This window comes from Scomber scombrus, chromosome 4 (assembly GCF_963691925.1).
Source record: "Scomber scombrus chromosome 4, fScoSco1.1, whole genome shotgun sequence".
Taxonomy (NCBI): Eukaryota; Metazoa; Chordata; class Actinopteri; order Scombriformes; family Scombridae; genus Scomber; species Scomber scombrus.
This window is the reverse complement of record NC_084973.1, coordinates 23,341,788-23,363,176: the sequence shown is the minus strand read 5'-3', so window position 1 is coordinate 23,363,176 and position 21,389 is coordinate 23,341,788. Positions and strand designations below refer to the sequence as shown.

Genomic DNA, 21,389 nt, shown 5'->3' with positions numbered 1-21,389 from the left:
ATTTTGACAGTAATTGTTTGGGTCACATAGCGTATTTTTCATACGACTGCATGCACCAAACCGTAACGTCGGCACTGTGGCGGTTCGGGACGAATACACATACCGTTACAACCCTAATTGCAAAGCAGCCAGACAATGAAAATGAAGCAGCTCTTTTCACAACTGAACAAGCCACTGCCAAGTTTTGGAGCAGGTCCAACCACCACAACAATGCTCACTCAGCAAAGTATGCTTTATAAGCTTTGATTTGATTTGACTTTGATTTAGTAATTTACGTTCATTTGACTCTCATCCAAAATGTACTAATTTACTCCCCACAGTGAAGGCTTCACTTAATCACTTGGAGGTAATTGGCTGGCAACACTAGAAAAGAGTGCTTTCTCAAGGCTCACCTCTGCTACTGATTAGGTGCTTTAAGTGTTGCACAACGATACAGTTACCTCCAACGTCTGCTCTCAGAAGCATTTCATTAACGTTGTGAATGTCTGATTGATGTGGTGAGTCACTTGATAGAAATATTGTATGTGTGATGAGGATGTGCAAACATGATTTTCTATTCTTTATTCTCATGAATATCTCTTAAACCATCCTAAAGCTGTAACAAAATGATGGTGCAGTCTTCTGTCAGTATATCAAAGACAGCTTCCCCATTTTCTTTTGTTTAATACACATTCAGGACATTTGTTTGATCAAATTTCAAGATTCTTGGAATTGGTGATAATGATTTTGAGCTCCTTCGTATTTGTCTGACAGTTTGTGTTTCAGAAATCTCGATGATGTGATAGTATAATTATCTCTTTTAGTTGAGATATTTGTTTGACTCACTCATTCATTAATAGAGAAGAATAAAAACACAATTACCTGCAGATATTTCTCACTATCATCATTTCCAAGACTGGACTGATAGTGCTGTACCACAGTGCTCTATTGTAACACTGTTCTAACTAGTTAGATTCCTGCAATGTTAACAAAACTGTTGGTAATACACTAAAATTATTAAATGTGCCATCATGCAGGAACTTTGAGGCGGCCCCAGTAACTGCCAGCCACAAAATATTGTGCAGTAGAGGAAATACATGAGCTATTAAATACAGCATGCCATGTTTTCAAGCCATGTCTTCATTTTATTTTGCTATTATGTGTTCTACTTTTAAGGTCAGGGAAACCCCACAGTTTTTTTAGAATTTGAGAAAAACAGAGCAGTCTGTACTGTGCGTCATCTAAACTTGTGCACTGGGCTACAGCTTGTATGGGGATTCAGTGTCATAAGGCAGAAAATGTTAACAACTAATAATAAACATTGCTGTTCCTGCTTTCATCATGCATTCCCCTCAGTGGACTCTGTTTATCTCTTCCTCTGTCTGTCTGCGAGTGTGACCGCTCACACACACGTCACATGCCCCCCTTCGCCCCTCAGTCAAAGACAACACAGACTTGCCTCTTTGTACCCGCCGCTAGTGTGCCGGCTAAAAGAGTTTGCGCGCTGTAAGAGATATTCTTTATGAACATGGATCCATTAATTTACCTAAAGAAAAGCATCAAGAGAGGGCAAATAACTGCAATCAGGTAGAAGCAAGTGGAAGGAGTCAGCAGATACTACAAAGAGGCAAATCTTACATCTGCAGTTAGTTTCCAAATTGTCACTGCAATCTGGGGGAGTTTTCCTTGAGGAATCATTTAAATCTCTGTATTATGAATTATGAACAGCTGGATGATAGATCTTTTAAATGATTGTCTTTGTGGCACTTTATTAAACACTGTCAAATTTGTAGAATTTCATTTTTTTCCATGTCTGGCTAACAGAAAAAATGTAGCCCTTTCTACCTGTCCTACAACTAGAGGAGGCAAATATGCAACTTCTTTATGATTTATTCTCATCAGCAGTTAAAACATTACTTTGTTGCTAGAGTTGCAATTGTATCACATTGTAGCACACAACATCATATTTCAACCTGACAAGACTTAAATCACCTTAATCCTTTGGCTGCTTAAAGATTAGTGTAGATGTAACAGATTGATGTATCTCATTGTGTGTATAAATAGATATCATGACTCATAGTTTAGACAGACATTGACGATTGCTGGGTTAATAGATCCATAGACAGATATAAATAGGTAGGTTGATTGACAGATTGATTGTTCAGTTGATTGATTAAAAATGCTTTTTAACTATTGTTGTTATAGATAAAGTTAGTAAGATCAACTGTGACTTTTGGTTGAAATATGACGCATCTCCTTCCTAGCCACATAATGTTCTTAGTCACCCTCAACAGGTGGTAGACATCCAGATGGCTACTTGAATGTTACATCCGATAGACCACTTGCTCCATTAATTAGTTCATAAGTTCTCTCAGCATGTAGCACGTAGGTAGTTACACTGCCAAGTAAATAATGCGTTGCTGCGTGTCCTACCCTGCACAACTTATGGAGCTCAGCACATGCTGAATCTTGTCTGCCATCTTTTCACCTACATTATAGCACATTCATTTGATCCATAAATGTGTGAGTAGGTTCTTAATAATTGTTGGCACACGATCTAGAGGCTACGATCAAAGCAGGTAATTTGTTAAAATGGAAGCCATTGAGTCTCACAAAATGACAGGCAGCATAAACAGTATATCATGTTTTGGTTACCATGGAATTGTGGGAATGTCTAAACTTTGTTGGGCCTCTTTTATTAAATTCATTACAAGTGCTTACTTTATTTAAAGCTCCAACCACCAGGGTTCCTCTTGAACCTGAGAGGCTTGATTGTTATGTATAAGTGTAAATACTTCCTTTTCAGAAACACCAGAAAAAGAAATATCACAGCCTGGGGGTCCAGAGAAAATAATGAACTAAATAGGATAATTACCTCAAAATTGTACTTAAGTACAGTACTTGTGTAAATGTAATGTTAGTTTGCTCCTCTGTTAAAATAGGAAAAAGGCCAATAAGCTGTTAGTGAATCCAGCAGTCAAAGTGCAAAGCATGTTTTCTTAGGCTCAGAATCACATTGTGCTGATGTTTTTATGCTCTGCTGTTTGAGACACTACAAGCCCAAATAAAGACCCTCATAGGTTTTGGATCCCTCACGTAGCTGGGACAGTAATTTTCCATTGTGTCCATTGCAGGCACTTAACATTGCAGAAAGTGCAATGATACTGTAACTTTTGATTAAACTGTGTTGGGAATGATCCAGGACGGAAGTGGCTAGTCAACCACTGTCCTCTGTCACATTTTGCACATGGTGAACTTTCAGGTCTTGGCACACATTTGGGTGGTGGCTGTGCTCAATGACTCATGTGGCGCCCAGTGTCTGAAACTTTCGTCAAACGTCTGGCACATGGTGTGTGTGTCATTGTGGCCTGTGACGCTGGTGGCTCTAAATTCCCCAGTGGCTGCTGATTGGTTGTGTGAAAGATGAGGCACAGGTAAGGGCCAATCAATGAACCTTAAGAAGGAAACAACACAGTGTGAGCAACTCAGTTACCAAATGGCTCTAACTTACTTGTTAAGATCACCCTTACAATTTCTTGCACTTGCGTCATTACTGAGTGGAAATGTCTAATTATTGCCAGCTTATTAAGAATTGTCAGCAGGGTGAAAGTTGTACATTAGTCACATATAAAAATGTTGGGGGATATTTACTTTTTTGGAATATTTGTGGGAAATTGATACCTTATCTGCGTATGTGCTCTTTTTACAAGAGTGTATAAATGATGTCAGTACCAACTTTCTTTGACCTTTCTGATTTCTGTTTTTTTTAGCTTTACTCAGAAAAATAGCCTGTATTTGACAAAAACAAAGATTCTGTCTCTGCAAGCTTGACGGTCACCTAGAGTTTAATTTTAAATTAGTCATTGCAATTGCAGGAGAATCATCCCTTTGCCGAATGCAGTCATGTTCAGTTAATATACTCCGCTTGAACTGGAGGATCATAATTATTATGGCATCTTTGCAGGTCATTTCTGGAATGGGACAGGCCAAAAAAAGCAACATTTTGCAACAGAATGATTTGTGTGAACAGAAAAGCCAATCTCATAAAATGAATAATGTCTCTCACCAAAATTGTTTCTTAGGGAAAAGAAGGGCTAGTTATATCAAAAGACCTGGAACGGGCTCATTTTTGCTCACCTCCACTAGTCCATAGGCACTAGTGCACACACTGCAACAATGCAAGTGATGCAATGCTTAATGCTGCACAGCATACCACTGTTGCGTTAGCTTGCACTTTGTTTTTTCGCATACCTCATCACCGGAATAAGCTCCAGCCAGTGCTTAATCAACATATAAGCAGTCTGTGAGCTATAACCTCTCTCAGTCTTTATATTTAATCACCAGTAATAAGCATTCAGACCCTCAGACCATCAGCAAAGTGTTACTGCAGCCCCGTCAAATGATTCAGCAGATGTCAGTATCCTTCAGTGGGTTACTTTTGCCTTAAGAGAGTTAAGTAATGTTGCAAAAGTTGAAGTGAGCCAATTTCATCTTTCTTCTTCTCTCTGCAGAATAATAATTAAGAGAACTTCCAAAAGGGCTCCTTGCCAGTCCTGTAAAGATGAGATCATTGTGCAATGTCAAATATTTTTTATCAGCTAGACTGCCAAAGATTGGGACTAATGAAAACTGCAAATTGAGTGCAGTCAGCATTTCAAACAGACATTCCTTTTGGATTCTGCTAATTTCCCATTATAGCCTTTCTTCATGATGCCAAATGAAGATGAATGTGCTCTGAACTTTAAAGGTCCAGCAGCTGGAGAAATATTTCTGGTGCAGAGTTTAGACTCAGCAACAGCAAAAAAAAAACCTGGGTATTTGCATAGATTTTGGGAATTAATTGTCTCTTTTATGACAGAAAGGGAATCCTTCATATGCATCTGGGTCTTTTAACTATTAATGATAATTCTTAATTCTCATTCTTTCAAACTGCATAATGGGGGACCTTGTAAAATACCTCTTGTATGATGACAGTATAGCTACTAGCCTTTAGAATATTTCTGCAATCACTGAGATCAGATTCTCTCACTGTGTATGCTGAGTGAGCAGGCAAGACTGATGGAGGTACTGAGGGGAAGGACAGGGGATGAACAGCAGGAAAGCAGACAGGCAGAGAGGGAGGGGGGTCAGGTGGCGTGACTTTTTACTCCGCGGCTCACTGACCTTGACAATGGAGCCACAGCCAGCGACTCGGATAGCTCTCTCCGATAGCGTCTCTCGCTTTCTCTCTGCTTCGCTGTCTGTTTCTCTCTCTCACTATCTCTCTTTCTCTCTCTTCCTCTCTTTCCCTTTTTCTCTCATCCCCTCTCTCTGCTTGCTCGTAGCGAGTCTAGCCTGCTGGCTGTAGCAGCCAAAATGCACCACCACCTCTCTGCTGCAGCTCAACCCCCTCTTACCTCACGTCTGCTCTTTTTCCAGACAAGCGGGTTTAAAAAGTCAACTGCGTATTGAGCCGTCTAGACTGAAGCCGGTCAGCAACCAACCCTCCCCACCCCCAACTCCCCTCCCCAACCCCCGACTTGTGACTTGCTGGCTACAGTGGAAAAAACGGATGAGGAGCAGGTGACCTTGTGGAGCTCTGTCCCTCATTTCTAGCCAAGTGAAAAATGCCTCTATGGTTACATTATATAAACATATTGAGCCTCATGCATGAAAGATTTCTTCTTTTTCTTATTTGTTCTTGCACAAAGCAATAACAGGAAAATAAGAAAATCCTACGTAGGATTCAACAAACTTTCAGCTGCCTGAACTTGTCATAAATCATGCATTTCAGCTTGATGAATGCCACCTGTTCGTAAGGAGGTGCGCATGAGTGGGATGTCATCATAAGCATAATCCACAGCCATTGCCATATAAGGCTCCTTGATCCATTTGTGGCGGATTGTCATCCACAAAAAGAACCCAAAGATTAAAACACTGGGCAACAAGAAGTCCTACTTTCCATAATCAGAATGCAAACACATAACTAAAGTAGGAGTGACAGCAGGAGATCCGAAACAATTAGAAAGTATGAATCCAGCTAGCACGTCATCAGAACAGCTCTGCACTGTGACAGAAATAAAGAGGGAATGCTTTGATGCAAAGTTAGATGCTAAAAAACCTCTTTCTAAATCACACCGTTCAATGATGGTAGGTGGTCAAGGGATGTGACAGTCACAGAGACATTAGAGGAGAATATTGTCTTCAGGTGATGTTAGACTGTCAGCTGCAAAACAACATGATACCAGACAGAGACCTGCAGAGAGACACAGAGGCAGCTGTCGGACACAGAGAACTTTCCTCGAAACTACTGAAAAAGTTTCTATACACAAATATGGCTATAAAGTCATAAAATCTTAAAAAGCTTTTGAATAAATTGGAAGCCATGTATGCGGTGAACAGAACATACATTTTGCGTTAAGTTTATTTTACATGTATATTCATTGTTTTGTTAATATCGGCATCATATATAAACTCAAAATTAATTCTGATAGGACATAATCATTTTAAGTCAAACATGTGTTTCTCCTCAGTGAAGAAAAGCAGAGATGATCCGTTCATGACTCTTACGACAGACCTGGACCACTCGTAACTTCATTTGTATCTAGGAGAAAACTGATGAATGCCACAAATGTCCTTAAATCCCTCGTAGGGAGTACTTCGCGCATGAGTCCCATTAACCACACTGTGCTAAAAGCCAAGCTCAACTTGGCTCTGTGCATGCCAACAGCACTCTGGCAACAAAAATATCCAGTGACCGAATGATATATAATATTATCTGATGCATGATACTGTTTCTTTGTGTGTAACTCCTCTTGAGAAAATCATTGTTTTCAGCACAGATACAAATATGTGACAGTGTTCTTCTGTTTACACGTAAACAAGATAAATCAGTTCAGTGCCTCTATTTTCTTTTACAAGGTGTTAGCTATTTAAATGAGGGCACACTCCTTAGATTAAATACAAGTGCCAGTGCCACAGTGAACTTCCCACTTTGCCTGTTACTCTTTTGATGTTCGTTTTATGAGTAATGTTTAACTTCCTGTTTTGGAAGCCAGTAGCAGCTAACTGATTTACTTTATGCATGCTATTCATAATTGTGGTTGATGTTATTTTATGGTGAACAAACAAATCATTTGGTTGGAAAACTTGCAATCTGGATCAGAAATTTGGAAAGTACAGTTTGTAGCATTGCACAATGTTTTATTGACAGAAAAAAATACTAAATTATTCATCCCAGTGTATTACCTTCTTAACTGTTAATAGTAAAGATGATAAATGAAGGATTTTGTCAAACAGATGTTTTATGAACAATCTGTATTTTCTGCAGAAGATCCAGTATAGTTTGAGTGTGTTTTCTGTTCTCTCCTGTCAGTTCATGAGGTGTACTGTAAAGCACCCATAAGTGTGACATTCCATGTAAGGCAGCACGTGATAGTTTTTTAAGAGGTGTCTCCAGCCAGTGGCCCCGCCATGTGCAGTTAGATGACTCGATCCTCCCTGGTAAAACACAGCGTTGACAGCTTGATTTTCCAACAGAACATTAAACTGTCTCGTGTTACACTTTACCTTTTCATTGCTCCTCATTGTGTGATTTAATCATTTAATAATGTAATTCAATATGGAGATATTTAAAAGTTGTTTGGCATTCTGTCAGGTTTTTCGAGTTCTTGATTATTTCTTCTCATTGAGTTAGAGTTTCACTATGAATGCCACAAGTATCATCAGTAATTTTTTCCAGTGCGAAGATAATAAGCAGCGATTGCTGAAACAAATCTTACATAATCAGTCTCTCATCCCACAAAGTCTGACCTCTGGGAAATGCTTTCTGTTTTTTAACAGGCAGAACAACAGACAATTGCCTTAGTTATGGCTGCAAAGTTAGCAACACCTTTGCATTTTGCATGTGAATCCTGTTTGGTTATCATATCCTCTTACAGTTTATGAAAGGAAAGGTAGCGGAAAGGTTTTTCAGTTCTACTGATGGTGACTGGAAAATGGTTGCGAATGTCAGTCACCAGTTAGAAAATGTGAACCCATGCAAACATGCTTGGTGGTCTCATGTCAGACTGCACTACTAAGTTATTTTGAGTCCAAAAGTTTTAGTTAGTAAATGTATTGAACTCTTTTCATACATGGTTAGCTTCTTTAAGAGGTAATGTAGCATAGATTTCCATAGCACCTATTAACCTATGTGTGCGTGTCTGTGCATGAGTGATTCCAAAAAAGGCCTGCAGACCCTCAGTGTCAGGAGAGATCTCACAGACGTGTACCCAGTGCCTTATCCATCCCACCTTGGGAGGCAAGGGTTGGAAAACCACTCAAGCAGCACATATTGATTACCCCCTAGAGAATGTGTGCTAGATCTTCGAAGCGCAATATGTGAAGCTACTTAGAAACATCTCATTTCTTTGATGGTTTATCTCTCTTACATCTTTGTCTACCCTGCCTGTGCAGTCCTCCCCGCCCATCTTCATCTCCGCTTTCTTTCCTTTTCCCACCCATACAGCCATTCTCATCCTGTCATCCCTGGGCTGGCTGGTGGTCTGTCCCTTTGGGAGGTTAAGGGGCACTGTGGGTGAGAGGCAGGTTGTGCGGGCACCGTGCTTGCCTTTTCCCACAGCCCGCATCAAATGCTGCTGAACCCTGACCCCAGTTGGTCCTCACTCTCAAAATCGGCGAGGAACGCAATTCAGCCAGCCAGACCCTATTGAGAGCTGGACTCTCCATTGGAGGAAAAAAGAACACCCCCTCCAACCCCCCATCCCAATTGTGATCAGTGCCCTTCCTTTGTCTGCTGGTCAAGCAAGGTCGGACGACCGGCCGCCACTAGCCAGGACAAGACTTCCGAAAAGCCTATTCAGCATGTGATTTGACCCCCAGGTTCTATTGTTGACGCACAGGGATCAAACGCTGGGAATCTTTGGGGGTTCTCCTCTATAGAATTTATTTATTCATTGAAACTTACCCGTTTGACAAAACAAAATGTCTAATGATTTTTTTTCTAAAAGTTTCCTTGACTGCATAATACTGTTTTACAAGTGAGGGAAATGTTTCATCCAGACTACAGAAGTGGCTAGAGAAGACTGCTGTTTCAGTCTAACTAACTAACATTTTCATACCACAAGTGTCAAGGATTGAAAGATGTCCCATGTAAATCTTCGTTTTCTGTTAGTGATGCATAAAGTCAAATATCAAGAATGAGGTATTTATGAACTGTTGAATAAAGGTGTTATTCCTCAGTTCAAAAATAACTTGTTCTTGGTATTTGAGTTTATGCATAATAACAGAAAATGAGGATGCACATGGGACATCTTTCATCCTTGACACTTGCGATATGAAAATGTTAGTCAGTTCTGTGGCTGTGGTTCCCTTTTCTTGGGATAGGCCTTAGCATTGGCTGTACACTGCTGGTTTCCTGGTAATGATTAAAACCAGTCAGCAGCAGTTCTGTAACAGAGGGAATTAATAGTGCATAAAAATAAACACATTTTCTAAAGTACACCAAATTTCACTTTTGATGCGTAGCCCAAGGAGCGCTGTAACTATGCGTATACATACAACGTGATTAGTAAAACATAGAAACATGCTTCAAACAGCTGGAAAAGGCACCATGGAATGTGTGTGTGTGTGTGTGTGTGTGTGTGTGTGTTTTGGACAAACACATTTTTGTTTCCGTACTGTATGTATTTTGTTGTATGATTATCTGCCATCTGCTGTAGGCAACGTCTCTGTGATTAATTTACCAAACACGTACAAACAGGTACATAGACATAAAGAAACAATATAAAGATGTGGCCATGGCTATGAGTAGGAGAAGGTATGCAAGGCAGAAAAGATAAGAAAACCCAGGAGCCTTGAATTTCGAATATGATGATTCTATGGCACATGAGAGTGTCTCTGTGTGTGTGTGTGTGTGTGTGTGTGTGTGTGTGTGTGTGTGTGTGTGTGTGTGTGTGTGTGTGTGTGTGTGTGTGTGTGTGTGTGTGTGTGTGTGTGTGTGTGTGTGTGTGTGTGTGTGTGTGTGTGTGTGTGTGTGTGTGTGTGTGTGTGTGTGTACTCCTACTGGATGCATGGTTTAAATCTTTTGCAGAAGGGGAGCACTTTGATTGTAATGCCGCGTGCTGTGTGCTAAAGCGGGGGCTGGCTGCAGCTTTCAAGCCGGTCAACTGTCAGGACTGGAGCGTGAAAGGGGGGCCTCAGAGTGAAAGGAATGGAGGGTCCCACTAGGGGGGTCTTGGAGGAGGAGGGGTGGCTTGTGACGGACCTCCTGGGCTTTGAGGGCCCTCTGTGTGGGCTGCTACAGCATGGCGGCCCCCTTCACAAGGAATTGGAAGGGAGGGCGGGTCGAGTGAAGGTGCTGGCGCATTGGCCCCTGCAGCAGGGAGCATGGGCAGGACGCCAACTCACCCGTTCAAGTCCCACAGACCAGATGTTCCTTGTCAGAGAGCTCTTGGCTTTTAATAAATTGAGTTACTGTAAATCTGTAATAAGGCAAGGCAAACATAGGCACCCCGCCTCCCCCACTACACACACATCCCAGATATTCTGCCCTCACAGACTGTTCTTAGTGTCCTATGGGTCAACCCCTGGTGAAGGGGCCATGGCCCAGCTACTGAACCTGCCAATTATTTTTCAACTTACACAAGTGGATGGATGTTTTGCTTCCCCTTTGCCCCCAACCCATACTTTGACTCTAGAAAATGCCATTACTGCTTCTAGACTGTAACGCCACCAGGTTTTTGACCCTCACTTGTCTATTAATTGATCAGTGGATTGGTCAGCAGAAAATTAATCAGCAGCTATTTTTATAATAGGTTTCATTTTCAACTAAAAATACAAAAAATTCTCTACTACCAGTTTCTCAAATGTGAGGATTTGTTGATTTTGTCTGTCATATATGATAATACATTTTATATTGTAACGTTTTGGACTATGAACAAAAGCAAAGCTGAAGGCAAGATTGTAAGGGACTGAGAAATCATGAATGGAAGGTTTTGTCACATTTTGTAGACTAAATGATTAATTGACTGAATAAGTGGCAGATTAATTGATAATGAAAATAATTAAATTGCAAATAAGACCAAATTTCATGTATAAAGAAATAATTAAATAAATGACTCTGTGCTTGTAAAAACAAAGCAAAAAACATCAACCTGCTTACTGTCCAAATGGGAATCTTCTCAGGCACATCTTTTAGATATATTTTCAGAATGCCTGCCTATATGGAAAGGACATTATCACCGTGGAGGCTCTTAAGTGCAATAGCATTGTTCCAAGGAGTACACTGAAGGGGTCGGCAAGAATGTCCCTTGTGCAGTCTATCTTAGATTTACAGCACCTCTGAGGATGGCTCTGATCTGGCAGTGGTCAGTTGGCTTTGAAGAGAAGTGCACCGCGAGTGAATCACTTTGAACCTGCACTGAGCTGAGCATGAGAGAGACCCATGGTCCCACCAGAGTGCAACAGGACAGTAAATCTAAAGGCAGCTCAGTTTTGTACTGTGACATGGGGCTTAAGTCTTAATTTGTTGCCTGCTGGTCCAACAGTTCTACAACTGTGGCTTGGTTCCAGGGTGTCCTCAACGCTTTTACTTGCTGGCTAGGACGGGTTTTTGGAGCTCCCACTCTCCACGCACAGATTTCAGGTTTATAGTCTTTGTCTTTCTATTTTTTTATCTCCATGGTTTCTTCTAAATTTCTACATTTTCTCCTGCATTTGCTCCTGAGGCCTGCTGCATGGTTATGAATGGATATCATGCTGGCCTTTGCACTCTTGTGCACACTGGCAAACCTCCACAGAAATTTGAAACATTGAGATGCCAACTATGCATGGCTCCTTGGTCTGGGGTTCACCAGAGCCGATTGCTTCCTCTTTCACCTCCTTAAAAAACACACACCAGCAATTAAATAGCCAATGCAGTCTTACAGACAAGACGAGTGAGGAAACAAATGCAAGAAAACAACATGTGCTGTACATTGGCAACATGCAACCATTGTGAAAGCTTCAACAAAGAGGTATCACGTGATTCAAGAGCAACCTCTTTGTGCTGGCGGACATAAGATGGGTCTCAGTTTGGCATGGGGACTATCCTGAGCCATTTACACTCCCCTCTTTGCTTTGAAGTCTTCACATCTTGTAATCTGGAAACAAATGTAGCCATGTCATGTGCCTTACATGCTAACCAGCTAATACTTTCACTTAACAGATGATCAGATCATTATCTACCTTGGGTAAGGCTTGGGGACATTAATCCCCTCAGATGCAAAATCCTGGGTCCACTGCCTAAAGCCCAATTTCCACCGGGTCCGTCAGCGGCGTGGAACGGCTGTGCCGCGGTCACTAGAGCTGATCGCTGCCATTCTAATCAATGAGAGTGTTTCCACCAGGAGCGTCTCAGCAGCGTCCCAGCAGGCTCTCCGCACCGCAGCGCTATAAATCCGCAGCATTTTTATTTTTGACGGAGCAGTTTCTAAATCGCGACAAGCTCAACAGAGCTGATTGCATCAGACAGGAAGTCAGACACAGAATCAGCATAATAAAATTAAACAACCCGTGCAGCTTCCCAATCATATTTCAGCAACAAACACGAATAAAACAGACATATAAAGACACCATCTAGCTAAGTAGCCTACTGACACATGTGATAAGCACAAAAATAAAATAAAATTACCAAATCAACTAAATTTGAGCAAGTTAACAAAATAGGGCCGTTGAGTTGTGCTGCTACTACAGTGATTACGGTAGCCTAAAGGCACTCGTTCGGATTTGATTGGGCTGCCGCAATTACTGTATTAACAGTGCAACTTCATTTTAAAAGGCAGATATCTCTCCCAGAGCACGCTCCGCTCCGCTGCTGTAACACGCCCGGTGTGAGCAAAATCGGGGCGCAGCCGTTTCGCGCCACTGACGGACCCGGTGGAAATCCCGGGTTAGGTGTTACAGCCTTGCTTAAATAGGCTTTAGGCTTAACTTACTGGCCAGTGGGCTGTTTCATTTGACACCTTCCACAGTTTGTGGTGCAATGTTTGTTTTTTCACTGGCTTCCCAAGTGTTCCCCTCTGGGAGACCTCCGGGCTTTCTCATGTCTTTAAGACTCTTTAGGTAAGCCGGAAAAGCAAACAAAGGCATATCTATTATATGGTAAGTGGATCTCACATTACCCTCCCATTTCAATGCAGTCGCCAGTGTGGGCCACTTTCCAGGTGACTGATATCTTCACAGGGGCCAACATGTCAAGGGATGGTGTAATTGATTGTCTTGGATATTTGAGTATGCCACTTTCCCTAGTTCAAAGACCCCCTAATGCTTCCTTCTCCAGCTATATAGCTTACCCGTGTGGTGAGTTTTTGACACATGACAGTCTAGCGTGATCATGTGTTCATGGTTGTTATTAGGACAAGGGCATGGGAGGCCTTATCATCCATTTTGGAAGGCACAGTCATTTCAAAGCTAATACTATATTAAAAATGTGTTTTTTGCCTTAATAGCGATGTGTTTTGGTCATTCTCTGCTGCCTCCCCCATAGGTCACTTTATGCACACATGCTCTTAAGTAGCCTTTGAACAAAGGATGTTATTTTTGTTGAAAAAGGGCCCCTGCTGAAGTTTATCCAAATTAAAACCTCAAGGCTGAAATCATCAGTTCTCCAATGAGTTTATTGAGTAAAGCTCTCCTTGCCCCACAGAGGAGTTTTGATAGTTGCCTGCAGGAAGGCAGTGTTTGAAGAATAACTTATCTGTTTGAGTCATTTTATCAGCTTCTCTTTATGTTTTGACTTTTTTACGCATGGCTGAAAGGCAAAATCTTCTCAAGTGAACGTTTCCTGTTCTTCCTTTCATGATCTTATTACTTAAACAGGAAGAGATTATTAGTATTATTTGATATTATTGAATTTAGTTTCGATATTTTTCTCAGACTTTCGGAACCTGAGGCGACTTACGAGAGCCAGACTCGACAGAAACTTGCCCTAGATGAGAAATTGTGAGTTGACAGTAGGGCATGGCGACATGGCTGAAAAACATATCACGATAGAATGTTTCATTTCAATATTCATAATTACTGATGATTTTCAATAACTTATTTTCAATGAAGACCAGGAGAAAAATCGGTTGAATCTAACCACTTTATTTTAATTTAACAAAGAAAACTTTTTTTATATCAACAATTTCCTCACCATCTACACTACTTTTCTCATGCCACACTGTTTATGTTGTTGGTGTCAGATGTTGATCGTGCAACCGAACAGCATACCTGTTCAATTATTGGCTGTTTGACAGTCACTCAAGCACACTCCATTATCAAGAGATATGGTAGGCTGTTTAAGAGCCAGAGACGGAGCAAGCTTGGTATTTGTTCATGTATGGCAGTTTGCATTTAAAAAATGTAAGTGAAACTATCAAACAGTTTTCTTATTGTTATTGATGAAGTATCTTTTGCTGATACATTGCTATTTATCTATCCATCACTATTGTTTCATCGCCCGGGCCTCAGTTGACAGTGCAGGTCATTTAACTTTATTTTATGATTCTGATCTGCTTCAGGAGTGTATCCAACAAACCTGTGTCTGTTCCATCTGGCTTTGCAGTTAACCTCTGCAGGAATGCTAGACCTGACTTTTAGATTTTTCAAAAATGTGTGTCAAACATGACCAGTCTTTTATATCAGAAAGATCATGAACATGGCATGTTAACTGAGTGTGCTCTGCTCCCTTGGACTTGTGCCATTGCACCCTAGAGAAAGGCACTTAACCTGCATTACTGAATGGCACAAACTTGACTGCAAAAATAACAATTGGAAACATACAGGGTACAAATGCATACCATATCCTGGGTATGGATAATGATAACGGTCTATGACTTTAACTAACTTTAATTTTGAAGTCAGTAAATCATCATCGCAAACACCACAACAAAGGTGGGTCGTTTTAGGGTTAGGGTTAGTTTTTTAATATAATCTTTTGTTGTAAAATCTGTTAATTTACAGAAACGTTCAGTTTTAAGAATAGTTCCTACACTGTGTACATCTGGAGACCTGTTGAACAATGCTTGTTGGAAAAGGTTACTTTAGTTTAGATTGCAATTGTACTGATTTTTTTTCAATACAAGCCATTATTTAATAAGATGGACATTTGGGCACAATACACCTGCTCTGTAGTCCTCAATTTTATTATCAAACTGAACATTACTGCCAAACAGAGGATATAAATTTGTCAGGGTTTTTTTTCACATATGTTCTTAGTAGCCAACATCATGTACCTCCATGACTTAAACTCCTTCTCTTCTCTCTCGTCCAGTCTGTCTTTTTTTCCACCCCTGTCTGCCTCCCTAGTGTGCTTGGTTGGTCAGGAGGCCAGAGCAGGGCTCTGCTGGCAGTAAACAGCCGCCAAGGCTGACAGGATATCCTCTTGACTTGACATGATGCCAACAGTGACCATCACATGTAGTAATCTGGCAGTGGCAGGGGAGCAGCCGGGTGCCATGCATGCCCATCCACCGTCTTAAGTAGCCTGATGAAGGCTTGCCAGGGTTGCGGCTTAAGCTTAGCGGACTAGCCATTGACAGCCACTGCCTGCAGACACTAGATAATTGTCAAACCTGAAGTTGCACAGTGTTTGTAATGATGCAGCATTTCCTCCAGACTCATGTTCAGCCTTCATGTATTCTCACTCAGGCCTACATTGAAAATCAGCCCAACAGTGATTGCTGACTCGTCGCATTATTTTAATCAAACATGTGAGATTTACAATTAAAGCGGGAAAGAATAGTTTTACTGGCCTTTTTGTCTTATAAAGCTGATTTTAGTTTCTTTTCAACGAATAACCTAGATATTGATTTCCAATAGTGATTAAAGAAATCTACCTAGAAATTCCTTTATGCACATTTTCCCACCCTGATCAACATGTCGTTCATACCTCCCTCATTTCACCATCAACCTCAATTTTGCGTACACCACAATGTTTATCCTCCAGAATTAATTGAGAGGACATTTGTCCCGCAGTCAGATTTCTCACCACTGAAGCTGTAGACGTCTCACAGCAAAGCTACATCACTATGATGACTCTTGGCTTTGCAGCACTGCTCCTCAAACAGAACGAGCCACCTATAGAAATTTGCAGCATTGTTAGCATTACTGTTAGCTTAGTCCCTTCAACCTATAAAACAAGTCACATTTTTTCTTATTTAGGAGGTGAAAATAGGGTTTAACCAATTCATTCACTTCATTAATCCTTACTTTGATATAAGTGCTATCTTCATTTTGTAGAATACCTTTGCTTTAAACATATAATATGCTGAATTAGGGGATATTGACCTCTTCCACATTCCAGAAAATGCCAGCCATTGCACTGTCCACTCTGCACAACTAGTCAGACTCAGAACTCACTGTAACTATTCAGGCCCGTTGCCAAAGAGTTCTGCTTTACTGAGCAGTACAGCTTTCCCGAAAACAGTATACCCCTGTGGCCAACATGGCTGGATTCCAGCAGCAGGAACACAGTTGACACAGACACAGGTGATTAAAGATTTTTTTGACACCCCTATGCATGTATAAGCCGCTTTCTCCCATGCACATGCGAGGCCCCCGGTCTGTATGACCTAGAAGAAGCTAGACTGGATGACCCAGTGGTCATCCTAGGAGCCATCTGGCAACCACGTCTTGTGTGGCTTACCCTTCCCACTGCCTCACGCAATTCCTTAAGCAAGCATAAGTGTGCTTAGGAGGACTTAATCTCAGAGAAACTGGTTTGGGCCACTCTGCAGACTGCCAATGTGGATGCACCCAGCCGTTAGGTCATGGGGTTCCTTCAGTCATATTACACTGAGGCAGCGTCTCCTCTCCGCCTGCTGTGTGATTAAAACCTTTGGATTGGATGTACTCTGTCAATGAAATGTCCCTAGTATGAAGGTGTTTATACCAAGCAGTTTTTTTTGGATATCTTTGACCACTTGTGTTGTTGTGAGTGCCCAGCTGTAAACTGCACTGAGAATATAATAAGTCAACTGGTTTCATTGGTAAGACCAGTTTTCTTGTGCATAATGCTAAAGAAAGCATTTGCCGCTCTGTGAGATGCCCTTGGGTGTGTTGGGGTGGGCTGTGAGGCAAGGAAAGGAAGTGATAGAAGCTTGAGCCTGTCTGCACTTGCACAGAGGTCACTGCTGGCCTTTTGACTGTCTGCCAGTGCAGGGGCCAGGGTCTTCCAGAAGAGGGCCTTGGCTACAGGCAGACAAGTGAGCCAGCCAGCCAGACAGGCAGCCAGCCGCATCGTCTGCAGTCTAGGTCTGGATCTAGTGCCTGGACTAGGGCAGCTCAAGTTACCCAGACAGATTTGTTAACACTGTTTGGGTCCGCTCGGCTTTCTAGCCAGGCCTCTGAGCCAAACGCGGCTGAGGTGACTTAATCTGTCATTAAACTCACATTACACCCGGACAGAGACTCGGCTCAGGGGGGCAGAGACAGCGTTCACTCTCCCACTCACTGGCAAGGCTGGCTGGATTTGAGCAGACACAAAGAATACCCCCCGCTCCTCCTCCTCCTCCCCATCCTCTTCATGCCACACACCATGGCACAGCTAGACAGCCCAGCACGGTCTAGACAAAAGCAATTTCACTTGAAGTTGAAAAGTCATTTGACTGTGTGACGGGCACCGGTGTGGATTTGGTGGTGTTTCCAGGGTGCACAAATCTATTTGTCTTCTTGTGTTGGCAAAGACCTATTCAGAATACTAAGCTTAAGATTTGTTCAGTCACCAATCTTTGTTTTTTGATTTGCAGTAATATGTAGTAAAAACACCTTAAAGCTAAATAATTTGTGATTATCAGTGATTAGCATTGTTGAAGTCAGTATTACAATGGCTCCTCAGCATTGGTATTTCTGCAGCTATTGATGAATGTCACCTCCTCACCTCAGTCTGTGTCTATTAATGTGCAAACAGATCATAGTAATTACTATATTACATTTTTTAAATCCAGTTTGGGATTGTATGATCAAGCTCCTCATATTTTAATTAATTGTTTTTGTATATCATGAGTATTTTAACCAAATTATGATAAAAATGATTAATCAGTTGCACAGACACGTTTCTTTAAACCTTTCACCAACAAACAAACATTACATTTCTTAAAATAAGTATAAATGGTTAGAGGTTTTGAAGCTTTATTCTATCAGGGGACATTAACGGAACTTCAGATTGCTTTCAGACCTGCTGACGGTACACATTTGTCTTTGTACATTCTTCACTGGCTGTCAGACAAACAGGAGGAGATGGGTGAACTTCGTTCACATTGGGCAAGCGAAATTGCTTCCATTACTCTCAGCTTGAAAATGTCAGAAACCCTAACAACCTGCAGTACCTCCAGTGGAGGTCTAAGACATTGTTTCCGTCTGCTGAGATTTGTTTTTATGAAACAGCTGGTTCTGGTTCTCCCCCCAGCCCTCCATCCCCCCAACATCACTGCAACCAACCAATGAGTTGCCAAAGCCAACATATAAACTTTATAATCAACTGTTACAAAGAGCAGTGCCAAGTCAATGAGCCACATCTTTCTCAGATAAGAAAACTATTTTTTAAATTTCATTTAGTTTTATTTGTTTATTTTTGTTATTTTTTCTTAAATTTGGTTGCATTGGTTCTTTTGACATTTTCATGGCTGTGGCCTTGTATATTTGTGAGTGATTATGTGAAGAAAACACGTTGTGCCTGGAAAACTAATTGCAGTGTGGATAGGTACGAGACACCCCCTCCCTTTTTTTTTTTTTCTTTAAACTTTTTAATGTTGTTGGCCTCAGAGGACAGAGACTGTGGCCTGTGAAAACTGCAATGCAACAGTTAAGCAAGGATCTTCTAACATTTAAATCACGGTAGCATTATAAAATGATAACCTGGTCCTCATTTCGATTTGGCTGAGTCATAATCTGACCACATATTGGTCTAAAAACATCCCAAAGGTTTACCAAGGAGGGCCAAGAATCTGCAGACTCTACAAGATCACATTGAGTGCTTCTTCACAAATGTTTGAAGCTGACTTAATTACTGAAAACACTTGGTGTAAGGTTCATTTGAGATAATTTTGTGATTAACAACACTTGGTTTCAGACAAATGATAATAGACCTCTGAAGATCATTTCTGAATACTCAGACTGATCATGTTGTCTGTTTTTGCCGGCAGGTCAAGAAGTACTTCGAGTTGGAGCCGCTGGCCAGGGGGAAGCGCTGGATCCTCGAGGGCAGCACCACCGACAACATGGAGGCAGTGAAAGAGAGCTTTGGTCAGTTCATTTGCCTGTTGGAGGACAAAGACACAGAGCCTGCAAGGATATGATGCTAATGCTGCTAATGCTAAGAGACATTAGCAGCTAACGAGAAGGATACACCACATCCTGCTGGTTCCCATGTACACACACTCACGCACAGACACAAACATGTACACACAAGCAAATACAGCAGATGTCGGCCTCTCTCTTTGAGATGTGTATTGTATGTTATTATCCTTTCACTGCACTCTCATTTTTTTAAATTGGAAGAGTGTGCACAACCACGACAACCTGCCAGAGAAGAATCGCCATTAAACCTGTCTGATGTAAAGCAGTTTGTCAAGAAAAAAATCGTTGAACTTTGTCAGAAGTGGAAATCTTGTTTACTACTGTTTGTGCCATTGTGATCAAACCAATGGCATCTGGGGACGTATTGCATTCCTTCAGTCATCATTGGACACTAACACATACATTCTCCCTCTCGCACAGACACACACACACACACAGACACACACAAAGTGGAGCCTAGGTTGTCTGTAGATATGTTTAACATCTCCACTAATTACTTTAGCGGATGTTTGGGTGGGCAAGGTTGATTTTCTTTCCACTGAGAAGTACTGTACTGTACTGCTGTCAAGGGTGCTTCTCCCTTTGACTTGCTAACAACGAACGTCGTTGTGTGATTGGAGTACATAGTCCAAAGCCTCGTGTTATGTACAGTAGTTACATATCGGTGTGTCACACCATGTCTGAATATCTAATCTGAATATTGTAGTCTGAGTATCTCATGGAGTATTTTGTACAGTACATGCAAACAAGCATAATGCTGTGTACCTTCCTGTGTGGCCATACAGGCGTACTACTAATCACGTGACTAAGTGCTAGGTGACTTTATGGAGACGTGGGTCCATTCGGAGTAAGTGGGAACAAGTCTGAATGCTTTTATAAATGTGCAATTTAGGATATATTTTATAGCTCTGTATGTTAACCTTGTAGAGCTACATTCAGATTACAACGATTTTTTAAATATATCATACCACACTTTCAATTCGTTCAAATCAATGACCAAAAAATGTAAAAATAAAAAAAGTGATGATTGACCGGGCTGGATGTATTCGCAAGTCGAAAGATGTGACGAAATCAGTTTCAGTGTTTTAGCTTAAGTCTCTGTTTTTTTTTACCGTTTTTTTTATTTTATTTTATCTGGCATAATCCCTCTCGGCACTGGCTTGTGACTCCAGTTTCCCATCAGGGTGGAATACAAACTCTATCAATCAGCCACAGCAACAGCTGCATCTGACAAGTCCCTGTCCGACACCCTAATGCCTTCCAACTGTCTGTGAAGACCCCTCCCTGTCTGCTGTTTATCTCGGACCCCCACCCCACTTCATCCCTACCAGTCGCAACCGAGACTGCCCCTCCACTCCACTCCAGCTCTGCTCCCTGTCCACATTACTGCTCAGTGTGGTTTTTATCCCAGATGCCCTCATGTGGACTCCACACCTCTGAATTGAGTCCTGTTCAGTGTGCCACAGGTGTGTGTGGTCGTCCCGTTCGGTAACGGCTGACGCACACACCTCCTCCATGTGTGCTTTATATGTCTGTTGTTGTTTTTGTTCAGTATTTGGTCAGGTTTTTACAAATGGAATCACTTTTTGTACCTGACATACGGTCTACCTTCTTTTGTAATCTGTGTGGCTCAGTGCATTCAGTCACTTTCAATTAAATCTGTTGATTAGCGATTATACCAGTGCTGGACTTTGCATATCTGCTTATACTTAGGTAAAAAACTAAGTTTTTTTTTTTTGTTTTTTTTTTTTGTGGGGGGGGGGGGGTCTTTTTTTTTTTTTTTTTCTTGTTGTTGTTTTAATGTATTTTTGTTTGTTTTTTCAATCATGAGTTTGGTTTATTATGGCAATTAAAGTTTTCAAACTCAAAATATTGTCTTAGTAATTATTCATATCCTGATTACTGTTGCTTGTTAACTTGTTGAAAGTATTAAAATATGTTTTATATTTTATATCACATAGTGGTACATAGGAAGCCATAGTGTCTCTGTACAGTCTCTAGGTTTGCTAAGCATTATAAATAATTTCTGTATTCTACCTTTGCAGAATAATCCTTGAATTTTGTCATTTTTCTTTGTCACATTTAATCTGTTTTGAAATCTAAAAATTCAG

At 41.2% G+C, this 21,389-nt stretch overlaps 1 protein-coding gene across 1 annotated transcript in view; it reads left to right on the top strand.

Moving 5' to 3' along the window:
* arl15a (ADP-ribosylation factor-like 15a) overlaps positions 1-20,965 on the top strand; it is a 115,296-nt gene extending 94,331 nt beyond the window's left edge. The window contains exon 5 of the mRNA XM_062416954.1: positions 19,125-20,965. Coding sequence (XP_062272938.1) covers positions 19,125-19,277 — 153 coding nt within the window. The 3' untranslated portion in view covers positions 19,278-20,965. The remainder of the gene's footprint in view (positions 1-19,124) is intronic.
* Positions 20,966-21,389: the final 424 nt, after the last annotated feature.